Source organism: Punctularia strigosozonata (genome assembly GCF_000264995.1).
Source record: "Punctularia strigosozonata HHB-11173 SS5 unplaced genomic scaffold PUNSTscaffold_1, whole genome shotgun sequence".
NCBI classification, from domain to species: Eukaryota; Fungi; Basidiomycota; class Agaricomycetes; order Corticiales; family Punctulariaceae; genus Punctularia; species Punctularia strigosozonata.
In genome coordinates, this window is record NW_006767433.1 from 675,655 (window position 1) to 688,821 (window position 13,167).

A 13,167-nucleotide genomic window follows, 5' to 3' on the forward strand; every position below is an offset into this window, starting at 1 on the left:
ACGGGCGGATGTGGAAGATCGAAGAGACGCACTTTGAGAGACCGTATGTGCCCGCATATCTCCTGTCCGTCGCCGTAGGTCGTCTTGTCTAGCAGTTAACCGATGATGGCTTCTCGGTTTATAGCTTGCCGAGGGCACAGGACACGACGGGTTCCTGGAGCGGCTCCTTGGACAGCGCACAGGAGTGCCATCGAGCGCGGGTCTGATTCGCCTGATCCGCTTGCTCTGCCTACGGCAACGACGAGACAACGACTTGAGTCAGCGAGGGACGGGGATGAACGAAATCGGCCGCGGTACCTTTGGCTTTGTGCGTACGAGATCGCGCCGATCTGGAATACCTCCTCCATCATCTCCCATGACTCTGGCACCGTACCGTAGGGTAGAAAGAAAGGAGGGAAATGGTGATTGGAGGAACGAGCGAAGGTCGGGTAGACAAAGAAGTGAATGCCTGCACTCGTCGTCGTGTTAGAAAGCTAACACTTAGATAAGAACGGGATAGCAGGGGATAGCGCAGTCTCTGCAAAGCAGCACGTGACCGTACCTTTCGCTCTTCACTCCTCACCGACGTTGGTTTGTTTCTCTCTGACCTCGCTGCCACGTACGTGCTGCCCCAACGGGCCCATGGAGTAACCGGCAACCTGCGGCCGCTGTTCTCTGCGAGCATGGTGGAACCGTCCCCGGAGGAGCTCACGGCGCGGCCGGACGACTATGGATCATGGACGGCGAACAAGAAACGGCAGTGGACGAATCAGTATCGGAAGGCAAACCCGAGGCTGAAGGATGCAGCTGAAGATCCAAGCGGTAGTCGCACAGGTGCGTCCACGGCTGAATCTCGGGCTCCATTGCATAGAACTTACTGACGCGTGATACCCGCAGCGCGTGCTAGAACAGCCAAAGATGCGGCACTGGCAAATCCAGGTGAGCGCGTGTCTTCCTATCGGCCCGGCAAAGCTCATCGGCAACAAGTGTGGGTGAACAAGAAGGCGCGGAAGGCAGTTTCGGAGACAATGCGTGCGGAGGACATCAGGCAGAAGCGCAAAAGGAACGGTCAGTTGTCTACTACCCATATCTTCTCCCTACTCATGATTTTCCTTTCAGATAGCACCGGCAGCACCAACACGAGTCCGCCGAAGAAATCGGCAAAATCAATCGGTGACAACCGTCGCTCGCCGCCCGAGTGACGAGCCACTGAACTACCCAACAGCACGCCGGTTTCCAGCAGCATCGGTGCATAGGCGCGAGGGAAAGCAGAGTAGAGACGAAGAGACACGCAGCAGAAAATGTGTGTTTCGCCAATGTCGTGCTACGATGATCGTACTGACCGTGTTTCCTCAAATGTTTAGCACTGGATATGGTCAACGACGACCTCGACGATACCGATATATCTCCAAGTAACGATGATGAAGAGGGCGAGGAGGAAGTGGAGGCCGACGATGAAGACCTGGAAGCGCTACAGGCGCACCCAGAGAAGCTTCGCCAGAAGCTCAGATCCGAGGTGTGTTATTCTTTACAACACGTCGCGAGCGCTGATGGTTTCATTAGCGGCCACAGTTCGTCAAGAACAACAACTCAAATACCTCGTCATCGGGTGCGGCTGCGAAGAAATCAAAGGCGACGACCCTCCTCAAGACTGGATTGTCGATCACGCCAGACTCGCAAATCCTCGTTGAGGAGGGACGCGGTTCCGGTTCTTCGCAACGCAGTCAAACATCGAAGGTTTGCCCATGCACGATGCGTGGACTGGATGGATTGACTAATTGGTGCCAACAGGGGAAGAAGGCACCTTTGCGGCCCATCACCAACAATGACCATGCTTCCAGCGGCGACGACGACTTTCGCCAGAAGACCCGAGAAGAGGATGGGGACACACGATCCCAGCATCCGTCGCATAGCCCCATCGACGACAATGATGACGATCATGGTCGGCTCGATCACGATGGAGGGGACAACGGTTGAGTTGCTGCCCATTGTATGTTTGAGGCTGCGTAGCTGACTCCATCATGGGACCACTCGCAGGTCTATCCGAAGGCCGTCTTCGTCATCGTGATGGCTCACACAACTCAACGGTCCATACCGACCGGGACTCTCGTTCATATAGCAAGCGAGCTACTTCGCCATCGAGTGTGGCTGCGAAGAAATCGAAGGCAACGACCCTCCTCAAAACCGGATTGTCCACAACGCGAGGCTCACAGACCACCATAGCGGAGCGAGGCGGCACCGGTTCTCCGCAACGCAGCCGAACGTCTAAGGTTTGCCCGTGCACGATGTACGGACTGGATGGGTTGAATAATCGGTATCAACAGGGGAAGGAGAAGGCACCTTCGTGGCCCATCTCCAAGGATGAAGATGCTTCCAGCGGCGACGATGACTCTCACAAGAAGACCCGAGAAGAGGATGGGGACACACAATCCCAGCATCCGTTGCATAGCCCCATTGACGACGACGCTGACGATCATGGCCGGCTCGATCACGATGGAGGGGACAACGGTTGAGTTGCTCCCCATTGTATGTTTGAGGCCGTGTAGCTGACTCCATGGGACCACTTGCAGGTCCATCCAAAGATCGCCTCCGTCGTCGCAAAGGCTCACGCAACTCAACAACACTTACCGACCGGGACTCACATGCCCGTAACGAGAAACAGGCTCCGCCCAACGGCGACACAAAACACCAGCATCGTTTGGCCTCCAAACACGGCAGCATGGCCAACACCACCAACAACGAGGACACTTCGGAGATTTATGTTTCCGTTACGCTGTCCAACCGTTGGCCCTCGTATACCAACGTGCGGACGAAACCGGGTGGGAAGCCTGGATTGGATGATCAACATGCGGAGCTTCAGAGGGTTGTGCGGGCTGCCATGAACACCTTCTTCGCCTATCTTGTATCGGTGAATGCATATCCGGACCCCGCTACGCGTTCGGCCGTCATCAAGGGTTTGCTGAAGAGGGCCGCGGCGAAGTTGGGTGAAGCACAGGTGGCCGACCGTATCAAGCACGACCACTCGGAATGGATGAGGCTTGTTATTGGCTTGGTACATATAACTACTTTTCCATTGCCGGTGCTAACATGATTCTCATTTAGGTTGAAGGTCGTGTGTCGCAATTCCGTAGCAAGATCAAAAAGGCGGCCAACGAATATGTGCTCCACGACTACGACATCACCGACGGATGTGGTCCCCGTGCAATAGCATGGTCGCAGGACAATGCCTACATTTTTCCGGGTGATGTAGAAGTTTGCGCATCTTTTTGTTTACGACTGAACTGCTACTGATATGTATGCTATAGGACCCAAGCAGTTTGAAGAAGGGTCAGCCATATGGCCGTTCAATCTTTGCGAAGGTAATCCGTGAGGCATTCTTCAGTGGACGAAAGCCCCTCGCAACGAGGAATCCTGAGATCTTCGGAAATGAGGAAGAGGAAGACCTATCTATCCCTCTCGCAATGCTGGCCTTTGCTGCCGTTGGGGTTTGTAGAGCTCCCGCTTGTCTGATCGCGTGCTGAAGGTGTACACAGATTCTTGCTGTCATTCAAGATTGGGCAACCGGCGAGAAGAAGCACAGCGACTTTGCACAGGATACCTTTATTAATACATATAGCAATCATATGGCCACCCTTGAGGGTCTCGAGAGGGATAAGCCCCGTTATTTCACTACACTAATGACAGATCTTTATGCAGCCGCTTCGTGAGTGGATTGCTCTGTCTACAGATTCATGACTAACAAGATCCTGAAGTGGTAATACTAACCAGGGAGGTACTGCTTTCAGTAATGTAGATATGGATGCGATAGAATCTTAATAATAATTCATGTTGCTTTCTTATAATGAGCCCTGAGACATGAGGGATAAATGTGATCCCAGTTCTGTCCAATTGCATCACAGATACAGCTAATCTCATGTATCATTGACCTAAAAGTAGACAGTTGATACCAATTCAGTTAGCTTTCGAAAAGAAATAGACAGTGCATAGCGTACAGTACCTTGGATTAGTCTAAATTAGCTGATTTATGTTCCTCCCAAGGCGGATGCTTAGGCACTAATTATTCTCGATTATCTCCCATTATCACTCCGTTACCGAGGAATACTACTAATTGACGAGGGACCTGTTGAATTTAGATAATTGGGCATAATCCACCTACTTTGTTACATTGGACATGATTATCTCTAAAAGTCTCAAATCTATCCCAACTTGTGCTAATTTGCGCCATGGGGATGTTCCTGATGCATGCCCACGGATCTGCCTACGATGTGCCTATCCATTTATTCAACGTGAGCTCATGAACATTTTGACGGAAAGCTGATCATACCTTAGGCAGTGCACTAAGCACGTAAGACTTTCCGGTAACGCCTGGCGCAGGGTAAGATCATGCAGGATCGATGGATTGTACGAGCCTGTGTCGGGTCGGCACAGGAAGTCTGGGATTTTGCCGACAATGCAATGGGCTCGGCGGATGTATCGCTGAAAATTAGTAGCATCCAGCTCATGCGCCAATGCACACCACCTCATGAATTGGGTCAGCATGCGTTCGGAAGGCGCCCGATGCAGGTGATAGAATTGGTCTCTAATCCAATCCTTTATGACTTGAATTGCGCTGCGCGCTTCAGGAATGCTGTTGAGCATTGAGTTGGAGATGGAGCCCATTTCAGGCAGAGGCGGAAAGAAAATGTCGTATAGGTGTTCGAGCCATTCCCTAATGCACGAGATACAACCTCAGTGAGGCCAGTGCGTAAAACGTGCGAAAGGCGTACCTCTGATGCCTGCCCCTATCACGGTTTTCAAGCCGGCAGAACAGGACCTGCAGGATCGAGATTTGCTGCAAGTGTAGCCTCACTTGACTGTTGTACCATTGGTGATCCAGGGTCGCGGGATGGAGGCTCTGACAGTTCACTGCCTTGCAATTGTTCGTGAGGTGGTTGATACAGACAGAAAACACCATGCAATTAAAGCGGCATGCTTCGTCCAGGGCTGTGATCCGATCCTTGAGGCGATCCGTGAGGATTTTCTGGATAGCAGAAGATACTGTTCGACCCGATACATAACCGGCATCATTGGCTTGGAGGGCCGGTGTTTGATTCTTCGTGATCCAGTTACCCAGGTACGTGGTGAAGGGAACGAAATAATCGTTGCCCTCCACTCGATGATACCCAAATAGTTGTTGAATCCCAGCTTGGTCAACCTCAACACTGTGACCTGCGCCATGCTCACGAAGGAGTCGAGCATAGGCCAAGAAGTTTTGCAAGGCGGACAAACGTCGGAGGCGATAGCCTTCTGGATATGGGGTATGGAGTCGCAGACGTAATCAAGGGATAACAAAGCGGCCAGATTATTGTTTGTCTGTATTACGAACTTGTGAGCGAGTTGCTGGAGCCGAGCCTTGTCCGAGTTTGCGAACGCATGGAACATAGATAGCTGCAAGGTCTCGCATTTTAGGGCCCGCTCTTTCATTAAAGCATGTGAGCTCACCTCATCAGCTTGCTGTTCATCAATGACCGACATGTTTAAACCTGCGCTTAAGGATAGGAACTGCGATAACATCTGTCCTGGCTCTTTTGTAACGGAGAAGGCTCCGAATGGTGACGAGGACCATAGATTCTGAACGAGACACGTCGCAGCTCGCGTAAGAGCTCCACGATTGTCAGGATCGGATGTCAAAAGACGAATGGCGTCCAAGGGACGACCTGGTGGCGGCCGATCAGTACAGTCGACAATGCCAACAGGATATTCCCAACCTTCGATAAGATGTAATTCTGCAGCCTCGATGACCCTACTGCTTGACTCCAGTAGCTGTGCGCGAGCTGTATCAAACCCGAAATCCTCAACAAACTCGAGTTTATCTTCCTCTGAGTCAAAAAGCTGGGCCGCTTTGCTGCGGCGTATTTATCAACACAAGGATGCCTCAGAATGATCAAACCGGACCACGCACTCGAGTTCATCCATCTCGAAGTAGTGTATTTTTGCAACGTTCACTATCTTCTCTGCGACAGCTGGCAGCACCCTCGCATTGGGATCTTGTATAACACTGACTGCGTCGTCGAACAGACCGGCATATCGGAAATGCTGGGCAGCAAGGGTAAATTCTTGAGCATGTCGATATGCCTTCGCCGCACTGGCGTCGTCATCTGCCTCGCCAAAACACGACCCAGCTACTTTGAAATATGCGAGCTTTTCCGAGTCCTTGGTGGCTTTCTTGGCGCAGCTCGTGAATGCGCGTGCCGCTTCAGCAAATGCCTCCTCCCTCAAATTAGTAGGTTTCTGGTTCTCGCTGGGCGTCGTGCGAGCAGTGTCCCGGAGGTGATACGCACGCGAGACTGAGGCTTCTCGGTGCATATTTGCTCGCTCATAAGCATACGTGGCCTGCATATAGCGTTTATTGCTGAAAAGCTCCTTAGCAGTTGTCGCCCACTCCTCTAGGGGTGCCTGAGTGACGAAGCGCCCAGCAAGGCAACAGAAAAAAGCGACATACCTGCTGTTGACGAATTGGCAAGCCGCTCTACGGTACTAGGAGCACGGATTTGTACGAGATTGCGACTAGTCCACAGCAGCTGGTGGTATGGGGTCATTCCCAAAGGACCATAGAGTGTATGTTCTGGAAACTCACCCTCATAGGCTCCCGGCGCTCTGAGCAGTCAACAACCCAAAGTTTTTTTCGGGCTCTAGTGACTGCCACGTAGAGAAACTTAAGCTGTGCAAATTCAGTTCTGGTGAGCTTCAGTACATCACTCATTTGAAACAAACGGACCTCCATGCAGACTCCTGCGTGCTTTATCTCGTCGAAACATGGAACAGCTACGTTGTGGAGCGCATAGGGGTCCACAGCATTGAGGATGACGCGCCATCGAGCCGCATCCACAGTTGAGTCTTCGAAGAAGTTGTAGAGAAGAACCTAAAGCATTGATGCTAGACTAAGCCACTAACTGCCATCAGTAGCGGAATAGAATCTCTTACATCGTTGAACTCCAAACCCTTGGACTCAGGTATTGTCCTGGCAGACATTCTCAACCAAGATTCATATCAACGAGATAAACAGAGACTAACATGATCAACCCAACATCACCGGCGCGAGTGCGCAGTTTGTCTCTCGCAGCGTCATCACGAACGAGGATACCTTAGTTACATTAGATGAAGGGATAATGAATATGAACTTCTGAACTCACATTGTTGGGCACCAAACTCTATGGGTGCGCGGCTGTAATGCGAGATCAGGGGGATGACAGCCCGACATGCAATACCACTCACGAGTCACCAAAAAGGAACTGCTCGTAATGAACTGTATCATCTTCCGACTTGTGGAAGAAGATGGGTTTCAGGCCGTCAATGACACCGTGTTCCTCCTCCAGCACGTCAATGGCGTACGGCCAAAGTTCCGTAATAATGCGGATGATTGACTACGATGCGTCTTGGCGAGGATATAAAGGAGATGAGCACATGTCGCACCGATGCACATTTGACGATACCCCCGTGTGATCGATAGTTCACGAGTAACTGGAACGACCTGGGTTGCATTGCGGATGCTAGTGCGACGCGATTTGCCGCCGCTCGACTGCGTTCCTAGATGATATCATCAGTAAAATCACATTAACACCAGTCAAGTTTTAACCTCGACTCGGTACATGAATGCCTTCAGATCATTAAACTTGAAGGCGCTCCTGACAGAAATGATTTGAGCCATGTCCCCAGCGAAGAATAGTCCGTCAGAGTTTGAACATAACATGCGTAACACTGCAAAATGAGTTCAAATGACATATAGTGACTCGATGAGGCTCACGTAGTACGTCAATCAGGAGATTGTCCTAATTATTCGTTTCTGTTCAGTAATCACGGGTATTATCATAAATCTTTTTTGACTCGTACCTGCACTTCATCCACGTAGCTGAACCGTACTATTGAGTTCGTTGGAATCGTCACAGGAAGTCTAGTCACTCACAGATAATGAAATTTCTTGAAATCATCCTTCTGTTTCTGTAGCGCAGCAAGGAGGTGCTGCATTCTGATATGCAAGTTATAACATCCAGGTGGCATTCATAGCGGGGTAGAGGGCTTACCGATCTGTGGCATCATACTGCCCAAGCTGAACACGCCGCTTTGTGTACGCTTCAAAAAGAGAGTATATTCTCCTGCGGTGACGAGCGAACGTGGACTGCGACCAACCAGTGAGATTCTCGTAGGTGGTGAGGTCGAGGCTTGAGCGTTCATTCAGAACGGTCTGCTCAGACCCTTTGATAATCCCTACGATGACGTCAGCACAACATCTTGTCATTCCTGTTGCAAGGCGTACCCAGAAACTCGCTAAAAACCAATGCAGGGTCTGCAATGAAATCAATACTCGCGTAACTGCAAGTGGTTGATGTTCCGCACCAAGACCCTTAGTCAAGGACTGTGGAAAATGGGACCAGTAAGACCCCAGAAAGACATGATAAGAGACAAGCGAATTTCGTTTCGACAGCATGTGTTTGCTGGAGCGTGTCTGTTTCTCGTCCACTAGCCTGGGGATAGTGTCCTGCAGTTCCGAGTTGAAGTCGGCTTCGAGCAGCTTACACAACTGAAAAGAGGGTCGGCATGAACGAGCGAGGGGAGCAGACACAGCTTAGACCGGATGCAAGGACACACCTTATCATAGGTAATGATCAAGGGAAAATGCTCGTCGCCAAGCTCGCTGAAGCGCTTAGGAAGATCGCCCCTCCAATTTTCTTCGTCATCGATGTCGACGAGATCATGATCGTACCCTGCACAGATAGCGGAGAGCTTTTCCAGCTCCTTGGCTGGTTGGGCACCCACAGCAAGGGAATTCAACATATTCCGCAAGTTTTCTTCCACCTTCGTGGCGAGGACGCGCGATTGAGTGACGAAGACTTGGCGCGGTCGAGACATAGATTCTTTGTGCAAGTGCCACATTCTCTCGAGCCCAAGAATCTTGAGGAGCATGGTAGTGGTCTTCCTGAAAATTGAAGTACCTCAATTTACTGCGATACAGTCCTTAGACAGATTTCAGCGCTCACCCTGTACCACTACGACCAATGACATAGCAAGAGTACGGATGTTCGATTATCTCCTGTTCTTGGGAACTGACCGCAAAAGGATGTACAACATCCCGATTCGCCAGGATGCCTGCAACGAAGTTGAATTAAAGGGTGTAAGACTACCCCTCAGAGAACGTACTGTTAAGGAGAGCCTAGTTTGATTCATCAGTACTCAATCTTATGGGTAAAGCACATATATGTCTCACCTGCGAGAACGCCACAAACTTCTCCAAACTGTTGCGTTCTGATTCAGCGGAGTCCCGCGCTCGAAGGCATGAACGATACATACACCAGTATCTCATGCAACTGATTTGTGAAGCGTTAGGACATACATACGTTCCAAAATCAATCGGCATACCTTCCCCAGGACCTTTTCCTCAATGTTGGGTAGCTCATGAACCAGCGACGTAACTATGGCCTCGGGAGCGGAGAACGAGGGTGGCATATACTTGTGGCCTCCCTTCGTCATCGGTTTCACGCGATACGTACATCTACATCGGAAAATTATCTTGTCACAACCGATTCGAGGCGCTGCAACATCTGGAGCCTGACCTGTCTATGTACTCTCTTCCGCCTTTCTTCGCCAGCTGGCTGCCGGCCAAGTTCCAAAACCATCGGTCCGGCTGAGCATGCGTGCATATCTCAAAGACTTTGATCACTGTTACGACGCCATGAGCGAGGATCCGAACAACGGCTGAGCACGACTCAAGTTGTTCATACCTTGATGCTCGCCCTACAAGGTGGAGAACGAGAGATCCGACGATCAGTATCATGACCAGTCGTCATGAGGAAGTGGACATACGTCGGTACAGAACTCAGGAACGCAGTCGATTTGATACTATAAACATGACTTCAAACAATGGAGCTTCGTAACAACGTCAGTTATCACGTACAACGAGACACGGACCCCTTGTCGTCTCCGCTTTGTAAATAGGGATTTCGATATCCGGGTCGTTCAGACGTTTCTGGTTGTCCTCGGTAAAATTCCCCGTCGACAACTCCCTGGAGAAAGGCCGGTCACTTTGTGTGTGCTCCGAAAAAGCGAGTGGCACTTACTTGATCTTCTTGGCAATGACCCTGAAAGTCTCCCAGTCCTCTACTCTCGTCTCACGCAGCTTCTTCACGGCCCCTGACGACACCAAAATGCGCCACTCGCCGAAAACCTTGACGCTATCGAGGTAGAGCGCGGCCTTCATTGGCTGCATCATCGGGTACGGAACTGGCGTTTCAGGTTTGTTTGCAATATCCGTGCGAGTGAACTCCGACGGAACCATGCGCGCATCGGTGTTCGCGGTGGATTCGGGCTGATGCGGATTCAACAACGCTTCATTGATCGCACCGAGGAGGGCGTCGCGTGTTTGAGGAAAGCGTACGATCTCGAGATACCACTAAGAAACAGAATCAGTGCGCATGTTCCGCCAAGAAGATGTGATAGTGGGCCTTGACCGTGAGTGATTGCTTGAGTTCTTCTAGCACGCCTCGACTCAACGCATCTGCCTCCTTACGGTTCTGCGGCACGGATACCCCTAACTCGCGAAATGCGGCCAGCTCCGACGCTGTCAGGTTCGGTCCCTGGTCGATGGCTTTCTGGTGCGGTCGTTTCCCACGTTTCTGCTTGTTCTCTCTCTGCGACTTGGGCTTTGGCACGACATTCACGCCTAGGGACTTATTGTCGTCGTCGTCGTCGTCATCGTCGCCGGCGACCTCAAGGAGCATGTCCTCAGGACTGTTGGAATACCCTCGCGTGTATGGTGCCGGACCGGATTCGGGGAAAGTCGTAATGGATAGCACCTCCAGGACAGGAGATGCGGCTTTGATATGATCCGCGCGCTGACGGAGGTCGTCGAGCGACTCAGCGTCGGTATCGCCATCGGTCAATGTGCACAGGTCGTCTGAGAGTTCATCGAGAAGAGGTTGCCACGTTCGCGTGAGGAACGCGCCGGCGTTGCTCGGAAAGTGGCCAAGGAGCCACTTTCCGAGGAACGTCGAGGGCCTTTGGTCAAGAGCTAACCGCCGAGAACATCCATCAACTCATCTTTGCCTCATGCAAGAGAAGCAGCCCGAACTAAGCATCAATATCGACTTACCGCTCAAGACGTACTCCAGAAGGTAACGATGACGGCGCGTTGCTTGCACCCATTCTTCGACGACGCATCGGACGATACCATCGGCTTCGGCGTGCGCCTTCGTCGCGTGCAACAGCATCGCGTTGGATTTTCGGAGTTGTTCACTGTACGCATTCATGGCAAGATCTGTTAACGGTTCAATGGTTTGTGAAGGTAGGGATGAAGAGGGAAAGAGGGGCAACGTGTGAACGAGGGGGCAGGCCGGTATTTATACTTGCTTACAGTTGCAGTTTTGAGTTTGGAAGGCCCGTAACCCTGAAGAGTTAATGCGCCGATATAGCTTGCGACCCTGAACCTTGGTCCTTGGCCGCTAAATTACAATGCCGCATAAGTACATCTTGGTTCTGAGTAAAACACGGTCACGTCGCCGATGGAGCCGAGTGTGACTGGCACGCTTTCATACATATGCACGAATATTTGCGGCGAAGATGACTCGCGCAGTAAACCAGAAGCAGTGCGTGGGGCAAGGGCGTGGCTGCGGGAAGGAACAAGCAATGTTGTTGCATGTTGTGGTATCGTATAGGAGTACTAACTACCCTTTGAGACAGTATGTAGTGTAATGGCGTCAGAAGGCGCTCGCTGCCTCCCTTCTAGACTTCTTTCTACACATACTAAGTTACTAAGCAACGAACTGGTGAGCGCTTACGCCATTCTGAGCTTCCAGGAGGGGCCGTCCTCACCTTCAAAGCTTCAACAGTAGACCACCGACGACTGTGTATTTAGTCTTCGCGCGACGCCCGTGTCGACGACCACACACCCGGCCCGAATCCAAGTGCAAGCACTACGGTAAATCGATACTAGCACCCGTGTCCAAAACGCGCATCGGAGACGCATTCCCGTCCCAAGGCGCAAAGCTCGCCGCCGTCCAGTAACCCAGTTCCCCACCCCAGCCGTCGACCCGTACGACTTCCTCGTCCGCGTCGTCTACGTCTGCCCCACCCATGCTCGACGTTTGGCAAGGTTAATTCGAACTCGCAGCGGAATACCCGGTCGTTCCGGCGGACCCCGGCGGACAACGTGTACGGCGTCGCGGCGAAGGTTGGAGAAAACGTGAATCACGTCACCAAGGGAGGTGAGCATATATGTGTGGTTACTGTTTCGGGACGTTGAGTAGACAACGATCAGGCTCTGTACTTCACCTTCGGCCCCAACGAAGGTCGCGGCTCACAGGAGTTCGCGCTCATCCCCACAAACCGTATCGTCAAGGCAAGCTCACTCTCCCCGACGAATCCCCGACACGGCGAAGCTGAGGGGCGGACCCTCCAGCGTGGGCCAGCACGTCATCTAGGTACGCCCCCTCACCAACTGACTCCACATTTATACCTGGGCGAACACTAAAACACGATCATGCAGCTCCTCGCCCTAAGTGGATACGCGAACGTCGTCGCCGCGTCGTCGACGTGACACCACGCCGCCTCCTCGCGCTCGGCGCCCCCCCCCCCTGCGCCGCGCGTTGGACTACACCGCAACGTCCTCGGAGACATCGGCGGCGCCGTCGACTAAGTGCTCGACGCCATCGGTGACCGGCAGGAGACGATCGCCAAGTACTCCCCGCTGGCCAAGCCCGGCGCCCGGGTCGCGATCCTGCTCCCCATCCGCTACGGCGGACGCGCGGCCAACAACGTGGGCAGCGAGCTCGACGAGGGCGCGTTCGCCCCCGGCATCCACGTCCGTCTCGTCCGCACCCACTTTTACTAGAAGGTACCGAAGCTCTCCCGCGTTTTTCTTGCAGACGCTGACTGGATATGTCTCCGCAAAAGAACGAGTGGTTCCGTGATCACCTGCAGCCGGAGCTGCTGCCCGCGTTGCTCGAGAAGGGCCTCATCAAACCGAACAAGATTCGCGTCGTCGAAGGATCCACGCCTCTAGAGCGCCTCCAGAACGCGATCGATTCGCTCGCGAACGGGGCCGTCAGTGGGGAGAAGCTGGTCGTCCGCATCGGAGAGGATTGATATCGCAGTCGTGGATGTCGTCGGCTACCGATCTGTCAGCGTTGAATCACTCGTCCCCTCGGAAATTCGACCTGG

At 52.4% G+C, this 13,167-nt stretch overlaps 3 protein-coding genes across 3 annotated transcripts; 2 read left to right on the top strand and 1 right to left on the bottom strand.

Moving 5' to 3' along the window:
- Positions 1-662: 662 nt before the first annotated feature.
- On the top strand, positions 663-3,686 carry PUNSTDRAFT_129000 (uncharacterized protein; the record flags this gene model as incomplete). The annotated part of the gene is made up of 14 exons (XM_007378167.1): positions 663-813; positions 877-918; positions 967-1,047; positions 1,099-1,152; positions 1,205-1,282; positions 1,344-1,495; positions 1,543-1,716; positions 1,771-1,951; positions 2,017-2,249; positions 2,304-2,487; positions 2,550-3,031; positions 3,082-3,231; positions 3,285-3,464; positions 3,513-3,686. 14 exons carry the CDS (start codon positions 663-665, stop codon positions 3,684-3,686), a joined length of 2,316 nt encoding a protein of 771 aa, XP_007378229.1.
- A 1,512-nt stretch (positions 3,687-5,198) lies between these two features.
- PUNSTDRAFT_129001 (P-loop containing nucleoside triphosphate hydrolase protein) lies at positions 5,199-11,219 on the bottom strand (the record flags this gene model as incomplete). Its single annotated transcript, XM_007378168.1, has 33 exons — positions 5,199-5,265; positions 5,345-5,406; positions 5,461-5,675; positions 5,727-5,863; positions 5,921-6,404; positions 6,461-6,539; positions 6,596-6,679; positions 6,737-6,880; positions 6,943-6,979; positions 7,033-7,102; positions 7,152-7,183; positions 7,234-7,382; positions 7,432-7,545; positions 7,595-7,716; positions 7,763-7,787; positions 7,849-7,867; positions 7,922-7,984; positions 8,040-8,223; positions 8,273-8,302; positions 8,353-8,536; positions 8,605-8,932; positions 8,994-9,102; positions 9,154-9,166; positions 9,221-9,248; positions 9,304-9,320; positions 9,373-9,505; positions 9,567-9,672; positions 9,735-9,747; positions 9,817-9,852; positions 9,908-10,016; positions 10,071-10,402; positions 10,461-11,020; positions 11,102-11,219. The coding sequence occupies 33 exons, from the start codon at positions 11,217-11,219 to the stop codon at positions 5,199-5,201; spliced, it is 4,203 nt and encodes a 1,400-aa protein (XP_007378230.1).
- An 862-nt stretch (positions 11,220-12,081) lies between these two features.
- PUNSTDRAFT_129002 (uncharacterized protein) lies at positions 12,082-13,092 on the top strand (the record flags this gene model as incomplete). Its single annotated transcript, XM_007378169.1, has 5 exons — positions 12,082-12,090; positions 12,119-12,212; positions 12,255-12,428; positions 12,645-12,808; positions 12,901-13,092. 5 exons carry the CDS (start codon positions 12,082-12,084, stop codon positions 13,090-13,092), a joined length of 633 nt encoding a protein of 210 aa, XP_007378231.1.
- Between the last annotated feature and the right edge of the window lie 75 nt (positions 13,093-13,167).